Source organism: Salvelinus alpinus, chromosome 4, assembly GCF_045679555.1.
Source record: "Salvelinus alpinus chromosome 4, SLU_Salpinus.1, whole genome shotgun sequence".
NCBI classification, from domain to species: Eukaryota; Metazoa; Chordata; class Actinopteri; order Salmoniformes; family Salmonidae; genus Salvelinus; species Salvelinus alpinus.
Genome location: NC_092089.1, coordinates 46,565,913 through 46,583,765, shown reverse-complemented (window position 1 = coordinate 46,583,765; position 17,853 = coordinate 46,565,913). Strand labels below are relative to the sequence as shown.

Genomic DNA, 17,853 nt, shown 5'->3' with positions numbered 1-17,853 from the left:
TTCGAGTAGACAGGATTTAGTGCGAAGACACACCTTGCCCAGAAGGCCAGCCCAAGGCGGCTCAGGGCTCAATCCCCTTGTTTTCGTTCAAAGTGAAAACACAACAGAAGAAGTGGGGCGGCATGGAGGCGCCCACAACCTGCGGATTCTATCTTTAAGGCACTATGAACTACAAAATGAACATTAGTTTGACTACTTCTTGGTTTTCTTACCAAACCATAAGCCAAAAGAGATAACAAATTACATTCTGACCTGAGGAAAGGCGTTATATCCTCAAAATTGAATTTGAGAGTACCCAATAGATTATAATTGAATGTTTTAAAAAGAAAGTCTATGCTATGCTGACGTTTTGTCTTTTTCCCAGGATTTTCTTTCGGACATGGCGATGTGTGAAGTAGATAGATTCACTGACCGAGAACACCTTATCTTCAGAGAGAACACTCTGGCCACCAAAGCCATAGAAGAGTACCTCAAGCTGATTGGACATAAGTACCTCAAGGATGCAATAGGTGTGGCCTTCGAATGCTTCACATTAATCACTCAATACATGTTGTTGAACTGTTCTTGCTGTGATATATTCATTATCTTTCTGTGTTTGCCTAATGGTCAGTGATATTGTGTTTGTTTCAGGGGAGTTCATAAGGGCACTGTACGAATCAGAAGAGAACTGCGAGGTGGACCCCATGAGGACACCACCCTCTGTCCTTCCAGATCACCAAGCCAATCTCCGCATGTGCTGCGAACTGGCACTCTGTAAAATCGTCAACTCCCATTGGTCAGTAGATGACATATGAGTGCTTACTCTTTTTTTCATTCAATCAGGATTACTCCTGGGCTACAGCACCCAAAGACTTATTTACAGAATTTTGATTGTTGAACACCAGATTTGTATTCAGTAGTTGGGCCTGACTAAAGCAGAATATCCTATCAAATGATAATAACACACTGAATATTTGTGTCTCTCTGCAGTGTGTTTCCTCGAGAGCTGAAGGAGGTGTTTGCCTCGTGGAGGGTGCGCTGTGCGGAGAGGGGGAGGGAGGACATCGCAGACCGCCTAATCAGCGGCTCCCTTTTCCTGCGCTTCCTGTGTCCGGCCGTCATGTCTCCCTCCCTGTTCAACCTGACCCAGGAGTACCCAGACGAGCAGACGTCACGCACGCTCACCCTCATCTCCAAAGTGGTGCAGAACCTGGCCAACTTCTCCAAGTCAGCTCATTCATTCACTACAACTTATAATGTTATGCTTATGCTAAAACTTTTGTAATATTTTGAGTATTTTTCCAGGACACAGATTAAGCCTAATCCTGGACTAGAAAGCGTGCTCAATGTAGATTCTCCATTGAAAGTGCTTATTAGTTATTAATCCAGGGTTGGGCTAATTCTGTGTCCGGGAAACCAGCCAATGATGTAATCTCTCTGAGTATACAGCATTTTGACTCTTCTTCTTCTCTCTCTCTTTCACACTCCCTCAGATTTGGTATGAAAGAGGAGTACATGTGCTTCATGAATGAGTTCTTAGAGATGGAGTGGGGCTCCATGCAACAGTTCCTCTATGAGATCTCCAACCTGGACAGTGTGAGCAACGCGGGGGGCTTCGAGGGCTACATCGACCTGGGCAGGGAGCTGTCCATACTGCACAGCCTCCTCTGGGAGGTCATGGCCCAGCTCAGCAAGGTAGGGAGGATCAGGGTAAATATTAACAATATAACCTCTACAATATATGACCAATAGATAACCAATGTGATGTTATTCAATAATGATTGAGTCCAATTAGGAATCAGTACAATAAAATAACTATATATGGTCTTGACACACCAGTAATCTGAAAGTATGAGTCAGTAGAATGAATGGAATGGTTAAGTATACTTGCAATTTTCAAGGATAAGATACTTGAAAAATTTAACCATTTGAATGCTTTTCCTATTGTCATTGCTAACTTGTATTCATGTCAGTCTTCTAACCCTAACCCACAGGATGCTATTATCAAACTGGGTCCCTTGCCCCGCCTCTTGAATGACATCAGCATGGCCCTGCGTAACCCCCACCTGCAGAGGCAGCCCAGCCAACAGAACCAGACAGATAGAGTCCATGAGAGACAGACGGAGAGGCTGCTGTCACGACCCAGCTTCCACAGGGGAGTCTCCTCGGAGTTCCAGAATCTCATGATGAAGGATCTCAACAGGTAGTGCCCTGGCTTTATTTAATCCTATGGGCCTATTTCCTGGAAACAGGTTAAGTATAGTCCTGGACAAAAAAGCATTTTGAATGGAGAATTTCCATTGAACATACTTTTTTGTCTAGGATTAGGTTTAATCTGTGTTGGGGAAACCAGCCCTAGGAGGATGGTTGGTTGGTACGTTTGTTAAAGTTTTGCCTTTCCCGCCATAAGGCTGTAATTGGGTTGTGCCTTTTGTGCCAAACTTGTAATACACCTATAACCTTGTCATCGTCTTCTCCAATCTGTTGCCATGTGTTGTTGCCTTTCTTCAGCTCCATAGATATCACTCGCTTGCCTTCCCCTACATCTGGTGTGTCCGGTGGGGGGGTCATGCCGTCTCGTGCTCATGCTCAGCTGAGTTTCCAAGAGCGCGATCACCCACATCGAGCCTCCAAAGACGTTTTCTATGTAACCCGCCCTCCCTTGGCCCGATCCAGCCCTGCCTACTGCACCAGTAGCTCTGATATCACCGAGCCAGACCACAAGGTTAGTTGAATTCTAGAGTTTTGATAGCATTAAGATATGTTAGGAACCATGTTCTACAGGAAACTATGTAAACTGCACATCTCCTTTCCATGTGGTAGCCAAGTCTGGCAGACGACTGCAGGATAGTATGGCAGCTGTGCGCTCATAGGAAAATGATGCATGTACCTTAGTGGTAAGTCATGGGACATGCAATTCAGGTATACAACCACCCCCCTCAATAGATAAAACACTTAATCAACTTATTGGCACTTTAGAATTGGGCACACAAGGGTGTTAGCTATATCAATCTAGTCTAGGTGCTCAGTGTCAATAAAGTGTATATCTATGATGGACCTCCAGGACTCCACAATGAACAGCGTGTCTAACCTGCAGTCGGTGGCCATGCTCAACTCCTCCCAGGCCTCCATCACCGGCATGGGCAGCTTCGGAGGGCTCAGCAGCCAGGGTGGAGGAGGCCTGGGCTCGGGCCTGAGCGGCCAGCTCCGGGCCGGGGGCCGCCACTCGGCCGGCTCGGGGGGATCCAGCATGTCAGGGGGCCTCCGGCTGAGCCAGTTGAGCCAGATGGGCACCACCACCGACTCGCTGTCCCAGCAGCAGCAGCAGCAGGCCGCCGCCCTGAGATACCCGCTCTCCTTCCAGAACCCCCTGTTTCACCTGGCCACCGGCACTGCAGATGGACCCCACCTTCACCACCAGCACAGCAGGGCCCATCTCCCGCCGCCCCTGCTCCTGGCCCCGGAGCCTGACCCCGGTGGCTCGCACCAGGCCTACATCCCCCAGTTCGCCCACGGGGGGTTCTCCCGCAGCGAGGACCTGTCCACCCTAAGGACCGGTGCAGGGCACCTGGGGCAGCCAGCCATTATCCACTCACACAGCTATAGCGACGACTACAGCAGGGCTGATTACGCACGGCGGCAACTATCCATGCATGGGCAGGTATGGATTAATTTAAGGTCAAGAATGTGTTTACAATCATGTTCTACTTTTGTGCAAATTAGCCTTTTTGTCTCTTCTACATGATAATAATTTAATTGTTTGTAGCCTACATTAATAGGATTAGCATAATGTAAACATCTGAAACTTGGTGTTCTCTAATTGTCCTTGTTAGGATAATCTTCAACAGCAACAGCAGATGGGCATGGCCTCTCAGACTGGTACCTCCCACTCCTCCCTGGCCACACCCCCCTCCACAGTCCAGCCCGCACGCCAGAGCTCCATCGCCCCGCCTTCCGCTCAACGCGTCAAATCACAGACCTCCCATCAGCTGTCTGTCAGTGCGGCTGCTGCTCCCACACCATCCGCTAAGACACGACCGCCCAGTGCCAACCTATCGCCAGAGTCGGGCTACGGAGGTCGGCAACAGGCACCGCGGCAACAGCTGTCGGTCAAAGACAACACAGCCCCTGGACTGCCCCACCAGCAGAGCTCTGTCAGGGAGAGCCAGGGCCCCCAGTGGCCACCGGGAGGCACTACAACGACCATACAGCAATCGCAGCAGCAGCAGCAGCAACAGCAACAGCCACAACCACAGCAACAGCACCTGCTTAAACCTTCCATCAGCAAACAGGTAAGCAGGCTACTGTACTCTATTGTGTAATTCAATCTACCCTTAAATCTGACAACAAACTCATAGCTGTCACTGTTAGTTCCTCTCACTCTGAAAAGAGCATTATATAACAATTCCAACACACCTCTCAATTACAGTTCAACCATGCTATCTCTTGCACAGTTGTTTCTAACCAACCCCAGAGTCCCAGTGACCTGTACGATTAAATAGGGCCAAGGGTCACCCCCTCATGTAGTACACAGTAGTGGTGCGTGGGTAAAATCACTGGGGAAGTCAGAAAAAAAAGCCATATTACAACTTATGTGTTGTGATAATTGCTTTGTTTGCTCTATAACCTGTTAGTTCATATGCCTTGCGACCCTGATATATAGGCCTAAGGCCTAGTTAATAAGAAGACACAGTGGTAGAATAAATTCAACCACACCTGGCGAAGTCCACAAAGCATATTGCATGTAACAAACAGTTGCATGATCAAGTTAATGTTTCCAACATTTTCGGACCACTAAATAACTATTGATTTAGAACCACGGAAAGTTACCACAAGACGCAAAGAAAACAGGAGCTACCTCAACTATTCCAGCACCATTTTTTTTTTCTTCAACATTTTGGGGTCACTTAGAAATGTCCTTGTTTTGGAAAGAAAAGCACATTTTTTGTCCATTTAAAATAACATCAAATTGATCCTAAATAGAGTGTAGACATTGTTAATGTTGTAAATGACTGTTGTAGCTCGAAACGACTGATTTTTAATGGAATATCTACATAGGCGTACAGAGGCCCATTATCAGCAACCATCAGTCCTGTGTTCCAATGGCACGTTGTGTTAGCTAATCCAAGTTTATCATTTTAAAAGGCTAATTGATCATTAGGAAACCCTTTTGCAATTATGTTAGCACAGCTGAAAACTGTTGTTCTAATTAAGGAAGCAATAAAACTGGCCTTCTTTAGACTAGTTGAGTATCTGGAGCATCAGCATTTGTGGGTTCGATTATGGAAGTTTACATACACTTAGGTTGGAGTCATCAAACTCGTTTTTCAACCACTCCACAAATTTCTTGTTAACAAACTATAGTTTTGGCAAGTCGGTTAGGACATCTACTTTGTGCATGACACAAGGAATTTTTCCAACAATTGTTTACAGACAGATAATTTCACTTATAATTCACTGTATCACAATTCCAGTGGGTCAGAAGTTTACATACACTAAGTTGACTGTGCCTTTAAACAGCTTGGACAATTCCAGAAAATTATGTCATGGCTTTAGAAGCTTCTGATAGGCTAATTGACATCATTTGAGTCAATTGGAGGTGTACCTGTGGATGTATTTCAAGGCCTACCTTCGAACTCAGTGCCTCTTTGCTTGACATCATGGGAAAATCAGCCAAGACCTCAGAAAAAATAAATTGTTGACCTCCACAAGTCTGATTCATCCTTGGGAGCAATTTCCAAACGCCTGAATGTCCCACATTCATCTGTACAAACATTGGTACGCAAGTATAAACACCATGGGACCACGCAGCCGTCATACCGCTCAGGAAGGATACGCGTTCTGTCTCCTAGAGATGAAGGTACTTTGGTGCAAAAAGTGCAAATCAATCCCAGAACAACAGCAAAGGACCTTGTGAAGATGCTGGAGGAAACAGGTACAAACGTATCTACACTGCTCAAAAAAATAAAGGGAACACTTAAACAACACAATGTAACTCCAAGTCAATCACACTTCTGTGAAATCAAACTGTCCACTTAGGAAGCAACACTGATTGACTATAAATTTCACATGCTGTTGTGCAAATGGAATAGACAAAAGGTGGAAATTATAGGCAATTAGCAAAACACCCCCAAAAAAGGAGTGATTCTGCAGGTGGTGACCACAGACCACTTCTCAGTTCCTATGCTTCCTGGCTGATGTTTTGGTCACTTTTGAATGCTGGCGGTGCTCTCACTCTAGTGGTAGCATGAGACGGAGTCTACAACCCACACAAGTGGCTCAGGTAGTGCAGTTCATCCAGGATGGCACATCAATGCGAGCTGTGGCAAAAAGGTTTGCTGTGTCTGTCAGCGTAGTGTCCAGAGCATGGAGGCGCTACCAGGAGACAGGCCAGTACATCAGGAGACGTGGAGGAGGCCGTAGGAGGGCAACAACCCAGCAGCAGGACCGCTACCTCCGCCTTTGTGCAAGGAGGTGCACTGCCAGCGCCCTGCAAAATGACCTCCAGCAGGCCACAAATGTGCATGTGTCTGCTCAAACGGTCAGAAACAGACTCCATGAGGGTGGTATGAGGGCCCGACGTCCACAGGTGGGGGTTGTGCTTACAGCCCAACACCGTGCAGGACGTTTGGCATTTGCCAGAGAACACCAAGATTGGCAAATTCGCCACTGGCGCCCTGTGCTCTTCACAGATGAAAGCAGGTTCACACTGAGCACATGAGCACATGTGACAGACGTGACAGAGTCTGGAGACGCCGTGGAGAACGTTCTGCTGCCTGCAACATCCTCCAGCATGACCGGTTTGGCGATGGGTCAGTCATGGTGTGGGGTGGCATTTCTTTGTGGTGCCGCACAGCCCTCCATGTGCTCGCCAGAGGTAGCCTGACTGCCATTAGGTACCGAGATGAGATCCTCAGACCCCTTGTGAGACCATATGCTGACACATGCACATTTGTGGCCTGCTGGAGGTCATTTTGCAGGGCTCTGGCAGTGCACCTCCTTGCACAAAGGCAGAGGTAGCGGTCCTGCTGCTGGGTTGTTGCCCTCCTACGGCTTCCTCCACGTCTCCTGATGTACTGGCCTGTCTCCTGGTAGCGCCTCCATGCTCTGGACACTACGCTGACAGACACAGCAAACCTTTTTGCCACAGCTCGCATTGATGTGCCATCCTGGATGAACTGCACTACCTGAGCCACTTGTGTGGGTTGTAGACTCCGTCTCATGCTACCACTAGAGTGAGAGCACCGCCAGCATTCAAAAGTGACCAAAACATCAGCCAGGAAGCATAGGAACTGAGAAGTGGTCTGTGGTCACCACCTGCAGAATCACTCCTTTTTTGGGGGTGTCTTGCTAATTGCCTATAATTTCCACCTTTTGTCTATTCCATTTGCACAACAGCATGTGAAATTTATTGTCAATCAGTGTTGCTTCCTAAGTGGACAGTTTGATTTCACAGAAGTGTGATGACTTGGAGTTACATTGTGTTGTTTAAGTGTTCCCTTTATTTTTTTGAGCAGTGTATATCCACAGTAAAATTAGTCCTATATCGCATAACCTGAAAGGCCGCTCAGCAAGGAAGAAGCCACTGCTCCAAAACCGCCATAAAAAAGCCAGAATAAGGTTTGCATCTGCACATGGGGACAAAGATTGTACTTTTTGGAGAAAAGTCCTCTGGTCTGATGAAACAAAAAATAAAACAGTTTGGCCATAATGAACATCATTATATTTGGAGGAAAAAGGGGGAGGCTTGCAAGCCGAAGAACACCATCCCAACCGTGAAGCACGGTGGTGGCAGCATCATGTTGTGGGGGTGCTTTGCTGCAAGAGGGACTAGTGCACTTCACAAAATAGATGGCATCATGAGGGAGGAAAATTATGTGGATATATTGAAGCAACATCTCAAGACATCAGTCAAGAAGTTAAAGCTTGGTCGCAAATGGGTCTTCCAAATGAACAATGACCCCAAGCATACTTCTAAAGTTGTGGCAAAATGGCTTAAGGACAACAAAGTCAAGGTATTGGAGTGGCCATCAAAAAGCCCTGACCTCAATCCTATAGGAAATTTGTGGGCAGAATTGAAAAAGCGTAGGCGAGCAAGGAGGCCTACAACCCTGACTCAGTTACACCAGCTAATTGAGTGTATGTAAACTTCTGACCCACTGGGAATGTGATGAAATAAATAAAAGTTGGGGGGCGGAGCTAGCATGTTGGAGTGAACGGCTGTGTGTGAGAGGCTCCTGCAACTTTTTTGCGAAATAATCTAACTTAACCTACTTTATGGCACGTTTTACAACAAACGTTTCTTTCTAATACAATATTGTAACTTTCTATGTGAAAATGCCGAGTAATAAGCGACCAAAGGACAATAAATCCACATCGGAGGCCTACTCCCCACCAAACAACGAGACAGACATGGCGGAAGGCACAGGTAACAACGTGACACTTACAGAACTTACCCGGGCTTTGGGAGAACTACGTGTTGCTATAGCTGAGGATCTTAAGGCTACTATTGCTGAACTGGACACCAAAATCGAGAGCACCATTTGAACGGTCGCTTCGCAGGGCCAGAGTATTATGGACCTTGAGAAAGCTTCTGAATTCAACGCTGGTAGGATCGACGAGTTAGAGAAGCTATACACGTCATTGCAGGATAGTGTGCAGAGGCTGGAGGGCCGATTGAATCGACCTAGAGGGCCGATTCAAACGTCATAACCTTCGCGTTGTTAGTCTGGCAGAGGGGGTGGAGGCTGGCTCTCACCCCACCGACTTCTTCACCAAGCTATTGAGGGATGCAATGGGATCGGATGTTTTGGCTTCAGATCCCCAGCTGGACCGTGCACATCGCGCCCTTGTCCCAGTGCCTGGACCGGGCCAACGTCCTCGTCCAGTAATCATCTGTTGTCACAGTTTCAAGACCAAGGATCTTATCCTGCGCGAGGCTCGAATGAGGGGTAACCTGTTACATAAAGGGCACCCCTTCCGTGTCTATGAGGATTATGCGCCCGATGTGGCAAAGCATCGCGCCGACTACAGAGATGTCATGACCAAACTCTACAAACTCCATCTTCGCCCAGCCTTGCTCTTCCCTGCAAGTCTCAGAATTACCCCGCCTTCCGGTGAGAAGATTTGGTCTCCTCTGTTTTGGACGCAGATAAGTTTATCCAGGAATATACACCAATCCCCCGTACAGGTTAGAGTGCCTTGTCATTGTGTGTTAGGGTCTGCTCATGGACTCGAATCCACACTATACCATAACGGGTGAAACCGTATTAAACGGTCTCAGCAAGGGCTACCGAACATGTAAGACGCTGAGCCGACCAATGGCGGGAGGTCAGAGCTCTCATTTAACGTTAGTTTTACTTTCATTCCGGCTGGGTTCAGAGCGATGCCTGTTTGGGTGGCCTTCCAGGTTTGATCATTGACACTTTCGGATGGATATACTTATATTCCCCCATTTTAGTTTTGTTTCGTTATTTATTTTTCAATTCTTGCATTACCATACCATTTATGTATTGCTTGCAGGGGACTGGGGGTGATGGTTGGGAAGGGGCAGACACTTGGATAGCAAGTTGATGTTTTGTGCCGTTCTGCCTTTGTCATAGCCGTGGGCCGCTCCCCCGATTAGATTCCCACCAGCCCTCTGTGGTGCTTGTGTCTGTGTAGGTGTGTGTACATTAATTATTACTTGTACTTTATTATTATTTTATCTCTTAGCATTTTAGTAGTATTATGTATGTGTATATTTTAAATTAGTGTAGATTATTATTCTGGGGTATGAATGTTTGTGTATGTAGATGTGTGTGTGTGTATATATATATATATATATATACATTTCAAAAATATATTTTTGTATATATATATTTATTTTTGTGTGTATGTATGTGTATATATATATATATATCTATATATATATATATATATATTTTGATTTTTGATTATTTTTTGATTGGGGGTACGTTTATTTTAGCAAAATCCTTGTTCCGATCTCCTAACCCACAATATGTAAATGTACTGCTGTCTATGTCGGTTGCTGATGGTTTATGTTTAGACCGGCATTGCTTAGCAATATAATCTTGTGATGCTATATCTTGCTTATCTCAGGGATTGACTCAAGATGACGCTTAAGTGCGCAATATGTTTAAGTTGCAACTTATTCTGTTTAGGTTTATTAGATGCTTATTGAACACTTTATTTGCGGGAGCCTCCTCAGTTCATATGTTAGTAGAAGTTCTAGGATAGTGAGAGGTGAACGTATAGTTGGGATTTTATTTTTGTTTTACCTCTTGTCCGAGGTCGCGCCATGCTTTTTTGGCATGTGCCAGACAATGTTTATTATTTTTATTTTTCGCTCCTATTTGTGTATGCCTGTTAAATGTGGGTTGATGGGGGGAGGGGGTTAATGTTGGGGAAAGTAGGGGGACAGGGTGGAGAGTAAAGGTGCTTTCCGGGGGGGGGGGGGGGGGTTGGTTGGATACTGCTCGGGTGTAGGTGCTACATATGCTGATCGTGATGGTTTGGTGCGCTTTCTTACCTTTTTATTGAGTTACATGTTATGCAGGCCACCATAGTAACTACAAACGAGAGGAGGGCGGGGCTTACATTCACTTCCTGGAATGTCAAGGGTTAAAACGAACCAATTAAGAGAGGCAAGGTCCTAGCCCACTTGAAAGCACTCTCGTCTGATATTATATTTTTGCAAGAAACCCATCTGAACAACAATTCTCATAGCAGACTTAAATGTAGGTGGGTGGGGCAAGTGTATCACTCTAACTTCTCTGCCAAAACGAGAGGCACAGCGATTCTGGTACGGAAAGGAATTCCCTTTCTACATAAAACCCCTATTGCGGATAAAGAGGGTCGTTATGTGATCGTAATAGGAGAGATCCACTCTACTTCTGTAACTCTACTAAATATCTATGGGCCAAACATTGATAACCTCTCTTTTTTCCAAAGAGTCCTTGCCCTGATTCCAGATATCTCCCATACTAACCTGGTCATTGGAGGGGACCTTAACTGTGTGCTAGACCAATATTTGGATAGATCCTCTACCCGGCGAACCCCTACCTCCTATTCAAGCGAATTCTTGAATACCTACATAAAAAATTCTAACTTATTTGATATATGGAGGATCTCTAACCCTACGGGTAGGGAATACTCCTTTTACTCTCATGTTCACAATGTTTATACTCGAATTGACTACTTTTTGGTTGCAAAATTACTCCCCTATACCTGTAATGTGAGGTATCATGACATTATAATCTCTGACCACAGTCCACTCACCTTCTCCCTGAGATTGGGTGACATCGTACCAAACAAGAGGGTCTGGAGGTTGAATCCTCAGCTCCTCACAGAACCAACATTCTGTGAACATCTTAAAGATCAAATTACATTTTTCTTTGATACCAACGACAACACAAAGACTTCCCCAGCATTATTGTGGGAAACACGGAAGGCTTATTTGAGAGGCTGTATCATCTCCTTTCAGGCTGCCAGGAGTAGGCAAAACAGAGGAAAATTGGTAGAACTGGAGGGACAAATTCACTTACTGGATAGGGAGAATGCTAGCCATCCATCTATGGAGAAACACAAAAAAATGACCTCTTTAAAGTTTGAATATAATCAGATTCTCTCAGCTAAAATTGCTAAATCTTTTCTCGATGCCAAGCAAAAATATTTTGAGTTTGGTGACAAACCACACAAATTACTCGCCAGACAACTTCGAAAAAATGTGAGTGACCGAATGATTCACAAAGTTAAATCTGCATCTGGGGAATTACTCTCTTCCCCCAAAGACATCAATGACAGATTCCGTCAGTTTTATGAGACTCTATATACATCTAAAGTGGATCCTAACCCCTTAATTATGCAAAACTTTTTGGAGGACTGTAATCTTCCTGCCCTGAACCAGGAAGATTCTAACTTCCTGACTAAGGAAATATGTCTTGAAGAAATTCGAGAAACAATTAAATCTCTAAAGAGTGGCAAGACCCCGGGCCCAGATGGATACCCTGGTGAATTCTATAAAACATTCAGTAACATGCTCTCTCCCTACCTGCACAAAATGTTGGTTTAGGCCAATGAGGATGGAGCTCTCCCATCTACTTTGGATGAGGCGTTCATTACAGTTATACATAAGAAGGGTAAAGATCCGGAAGAGGTAGGATCATACAGACCAATATCCCTCCTTAATACAGACCAAAAGATTTTAGCAAAAACTCTGGCTAACAGAGTTAGCTTTAATTGGCAAATTGGTCCATTCGGACCAGACTGGCTTTTATCACTAACAGAAACTCAGTCTTCAATCTCAGGCGCCTCTTCAACATTATGTATTCTCAGAGGTTACCTAACGTGGACCTTGCCGTTATGTCTCTTGACGCCGAAAAGGCCTTTGACCAAGTTGAGTGGTCCTATCTATTCAAGGTCCTACAGAAATGTTATATTGGAGATTGTTTATATAGGAACCCCTGTGCGAGAATGCTCACTAACCAATCATTGTCACCCCGATTTAACCTTTACAGATGGACAAGGGAGGGTTGTGCGCTGTCGCCTATGCTCTTCGCCCTAATTATTGAACCTCTCGCTCAGGCGATCAGATCTCATGCAGCAATGCACGGCTATAATACTAAAGATACTCTAAATAAGATTTCCCTATACGCAGATGACATTCTCCTCTATGTAACAGAACCCCAAGCTAGTATTCCAGCTATTCTTGATGTGATTAATTTGTTTGGTACCTTCTCAGGATACAGAATAAATTGGAACAAGAGCAAATTAATGCCCAAACGGTTGCAAAACACCTCTTGGCTAGAACATCTTCCAGTTAAGTTATTTTCAGAAAAGTAGTTACCAAACAATACTCCTCACTATTTAAAGAGAATTTCCCCTCTCTGATGCAAAAACTCAAGGCTCTGCTTGGAAGAATTAATGCCATTAAAATGGTCTTCCTCCCACAACTGCTCTACCTATACCAGAACATCCCAGTATTCATACCTAAATCCTTTCATAAACAACTGGACTCAATTATCAATCCTTTCATCTGGGATTATAAAACACACAGGATAGGTAAAAAACACCTCTGTAAATCCAAGATGGAAGGAGGATTGTCTCTCCCAAATTTTATATTTTACTATTGGGCCGCTAACCTCCGCGCTGTTACGTTTTTGCTGGATGACGCACCTCCGTCATCCAGCTGGCTTAGTATGGAGCGGGAGGAGTGTCACCCCTTCTCTATTGGCGCTGTGATTTTGTCGCCTGTCACTCTGGAGATGTCACTTTATCGTAACAATCCTATTATACATAGCACAGTCCGAATCTGGAAGCAAATCCACTTTGAGCTTAGACTAATATCATTCATGCTCCCTGTTGCCAGGAATCCCTGCTTTGCCCCCTCTAACCTTGATAACACCTTTGAGCGATGGGGAGAGTTAGGGATATGTACCATAGGGGATTTATATATAGAAGGGACCTTTGCTTCCTTTGAGTTGCTGAGGGAAACTTATCTTCCCAGAAGTAACTTTTTCAGATACCTACAAATTAGAGACTGTTAGAAAACACCTCCCAACATTTGGGAATGCTAAACCTTCCATGTTTGACGGATGCATAAAAATATGCCCCACCTCAGACAAACTGATATCTCGTCTATATGACGCTTTTCAATCTGTTAGCACACCTTCTACAGATGCCATTAAGACAAAATGGGAGGAAGAACTACTGACATTTCTGTGGCAGACTGGGAAGATAGCTTGGAGTATATCCACACATGCTCCATTAACTCCAGACATCGTCTCATACAATTCAAGGTATTTCACAGATTACACTATTCCAAAACCAAACTGCATAGGATATTTCCTGATACATCCCCTATGTGTGATAAATGTCAGGCTGCGCAGTGTACACTACTCCACTGCTTTGCACTATGCTCTAGCTTGTATGGTTATTGGTGTGGAATTTTTAGGATCCTCTCTGAAGTTCTGGAGACTTCAATAGACCCAGACCCGCTTCTGATAATCCTGGGAGTGTCTGATTCCCTAAACGGATTAACCAACCCCCAAAAACAACTAATCTCTTACAGTCTCATTTCGGCAAAAAAATGAATCTTGTTGTTTTGGAAAAGGAGGGAAGCGCCCTCTACCAAATTATGGCTCAGCAAATTGGCAAACACTGTACACTTAGAAAGAATTAGATATATTCTGAACAATAAATTATCAACATTTGATGAAATCTGGCAGCCTTTCCTGTCTTACTTGGACCAGTAGGCGCTGGGAATTTGTACATCTTAACACACTCTCAATTGTAATATTTTAATTTACCACCCGAGCAGTCAGGAGTGGAATAGGGGGGAATAAGGGGGGATAAAGGGGGAGAATAAGTTGGGGGGTGACATCTACCCTCTTTCTTTCTATCTGTTGTTCTCTATGTCGTGTTTTGTATTATTTGTTTTGTACCCAGAACTCTGGGTCTTGTTGTTTCTGTCTGTTCTTTTATGTTTAGATAAGAATTGTATACTTGTCTTTTATACCTATACACCATTCTTGTGTGTTCAATAAAAAATATTTGAACGTAAATAAATAATTATCTTTACTATGATTCTAACATTTCACATTCTTAAAATAAAGTGATGATCCTGACTGACCTAAGACAGGGCATTTTTACTAGGATTAAATGTCAGGAATTGTGAAAAACTGAGTTCAAATGTATTTGGCTAAGGTGTATGTAAACTTCTGACTTCAACTATATATATATATATATATATATATATATATATATATATAACACACATTACGACAAGAGAGACAACACTACATAAAGATAGCCCTAAGACAACAACATAGCAAGGCAGCAACACATGACAACACAGCATGGTCGCAACACAACATGACAACAACATGGTAGCAGCACAAAACATGGTACACACATTATTGGGCACAGACAACAGCACAAAGGGAAAGAAGGTAGAGACAATACATCACGCAAAGCAACCACAACTGTCAGTAAGAGTGTCCCCGATTGAGTCTTTGAATGAAGAGATTGAGATAAAACATTTCAATATCACCTATGCTTTGTCTACTACAGTGACAACTAAAAGATACCAAAAAACAATTTAGTCCAATCAACGTAGGCTAAATATAATACGGCTGTCCATGTTTATGATTCCTGTGTGTACGTGTGCGTGCATGCGAGTTTGTGCAAGTCTAAAACACATGTTAACTCACCTGTCAGAGTCTATCTAGAAGATAGTGAAGGAGTCAGGCGCAGGACACAGGTAAGAGTAAAAAACACTGTATTTACTCAAAACAAGAACGTAACAAAAATCGCGTATTAAAACAGGACATCGAACTCCAACACACGAAAGACAATCACGCACAAAACAGAAAGGGAAACCAGAGGGTTAAATAAGGAACATAATTATGCGATGGGAACCAGGTGTGTAAACAGACAAAACAAAAGGGAAAATGAAACATGGATCGGTGGCAGCTAGAAAGCCGGTGACGTCGACCGCCGAACGCCGCCCGAACAAGGAGAGGGAACAACTTCGGTGGAAGTCGTGACATCACCCTACTTGAAGAGAAAGGCCAATGCCGTCCTCCTCTCTTTCATGTTGATAAAATAGTCTATCACTCTGTCATACAGTACACGCTTTTATTTTTTGTTGTCCTAGGCTACCTGGCTAAAATGCTTGCTCGCTAGCCTAACTTTCTTTTATGATCAACATTAGCTAGTTAACATTAGCCTTCTACATTTAGATACATACTGAACTTCCATCCTCTCAGCCCAGGGGCACAATGTATGAATTAATAGTTGGATCAGAATTGCCGTTATAAACATTGGCCAGTTCGGAAAATTAAGTAAAACCACAAGTCCAAATCCCTATCTCCACCCATTGCCAATTTAGGAAAGGGCCAACTTTATTTAGATAGCTAGCCACCGGAGGACAACTACACAACGAGATTCAACAATTCAAGTTGTTTCTCAATGCGATTTGATAGGAGTGATGCCAAATCCAAACTGGCTTCCCTTGACATTTATATTTTATGCGCCAGGACCATTCACAGTTGAGCTCACTCAGTTTAGTGCAACGCTGATTGGCTATTATTTTATACTTTTTTTTAATCAAGGAAAGCCAAATGCTCGTTGGCTTCCCTTGCATTCAATGCTACGTCCAGAAACAATGTCATACTCTTTTGGCCCAGACAGCATCAGATAGATGGCCTACACATACAGAGACAGAGGGGCAGTGTTTTGCTCGCTCGGATGCTTTCTCCAGTGAGATATATTCAGCCTCTTGCGAATTGAAGGATAATTAAGAAACACAGAGAGACGAAAGATAAATTATTTAATATTTTCTTGTTCAATTTTTGGTGAAAGCCTGGCTTCCCTTGGCACCCATGAATACACGCCACTGCTAGTACTAGTACATATTCTTCATATCTGCTTTTTGTCTTCTTCCCCAGGGTTCTGGCCAGTCGCCTTCGACTCTTAACCCCCCGACCCCGGCCAATGAGAGAACAGTCGCTTGGGTCTCCAACATGCCTCACCTCTCCGCTGACATTACTCTGGAGGCTAACCGCATCGACCGCGAGGAGTTCAAGCTGAAGGAGTACTCCAAAAGCATGGATGAGTCTCGCTTAGACAGGGTAGATACATCTCTCCCACCACAGCTTTTGCAATACAAAGAATGGTAGCCTAAATTTGACATTTTCAATGTGTATGTGTTTATATAAAAAACAGTAGATAATTGTCTTAACAATATACTGTAGCTTTGGCATTGAAATCCCAATCTTCTAGGAAATCGACAGTAACAAAACGATGCCTCAAAAGAATGCAGAATTCGACTTAGCAGCATATTCAGCAGCAAACTGTGAGACTAGAGAACCGTAACACTGATCTGAGTCATATCTCCTTCTTAATGCACAGTGCAGATGTCAGGGATGTGCAAGTCAAGTCTATCAGTGGAGAGCAGATGGTACCGAGACACTTATTTACGAATAATTTAGATAGAAACAGCTGAGGATGAACTTGAACAACAGTGAGTCATTGAAAATAAACAAACTTTTAGCTCGCATATTCATATTTGACCGCATTACCACATTCAGACACCGCATTACCACATTCCTTTGTCCGAGTGAAGGTGTGTTCAGTCAACCCCCCAAAACATTTGTTGGTTGCTTAGTCATGTGTTGCTAATAAACAGTACAAATAACAGTACAATTCTTTTTTTTTCAATATATTCCCTTCTGGAGTTATTTTCATAACAGACATAGCTAGATCTTTGTGCATAGTGAGCAAGTGAAAAGGGATAAACTGTGTGTCTTAGACTTTAGTGAACACTGGACAACAATGTGGTTGCCTCCATATTCCATGGTGACTTGTCGACGTGTATGACAATTGCTCAACCATTTTCTATTTCCAATGCGTTCTCTTCTCTCTGTCTGTCTCAGGTAAAGGAATACGAGGAGGAGATCCACTCCCTAAAGGAGCGACTGATCATGTCCCACAGGAAGCTGGAGGAGTATGAGAAGAGGCTCCTTTCCCAGGAGCAGCAGACCAGTAAGATCCTCTCACAATACCAGAGTCGCCTGGAGGACAGCGAGAGGAGGCTACGGCAACAGCAAGTGGAGAAAGACTCCCAAATTAAAGGAATAATCAACAGGTAAAAAGAGGGGGGGTGGTGGAGGAGAAGGAGAATGGAGATGTAGAGATTAAGAGAAAGAGAAGACAGGTGTGGAGAGAGAACAAAAATGGAGTGAAGAAAATTAATTAACGTATTGTTGAGAACTATTGTCTGATTACATTTATCCAAGAAATATCCAACAATCTTCCTTAGGCAGGTGCTGATTTTTGGAAATCATCTGGGGAATATTGATGAATATACAG

The 17,853-nt window shown here is 44.0% G+C and overlaps 1 protein-coding gene across 9 annotated transcripts in view; it reads left to right on the top strand.

Annotated features, from left to right (window-relative positions):
• The window catches only part of LOC139573751 (ras/Rap GTPase-activating protein SynGAP-like), a 113,985-nt gene that overhangs the window by 74,479 nt on the left and 21,653 nt on the right, over positions 1–17,853 (top strand). For 6 of the 9 annotated variants that reach the window (XM_071397560.1, XM_071397556.1, XM_071397555.1 and 3 more), the window contains 10 exons: positions 365–509; positions 631–775; positions 970–1,206; positions 1,473–1,674; positions 1,974–2,182; positions 2,491–2,704; positions 3,044–3,640; positions 3,813–4,271; positions 16,431–16,613; positions 17,418–17,629. In XM_071397560.1, coding sequence (XP_071253661.1) covers positions 365–509; positions 631–775; positions 970–1,206; positions 1,473–1,674; positions 1,974–2,182; positions 2,491–2,704; positions 3,044–3,640; positions 3,813–4,271; positions 16,431–16,613; positions 17,418–17,629 — 2,603 coding nt within the window. The remainder of the gene's footprint in view (positions 1–364; positions 510–630; positions 776–969; positions 1,207–1,472; positions 1,675–1,973; positions 2,183–2,490; positions 2,705–3,043; positions 3,641–3,812; positions 4,272–16,430; positions 16,614–17,417; positions 17,630–17,853) is intronic. The other 3 variants (XM_071397557.1, XM_071397554.1, XM_071397553.1) reach the window with 3 other exon arrangements.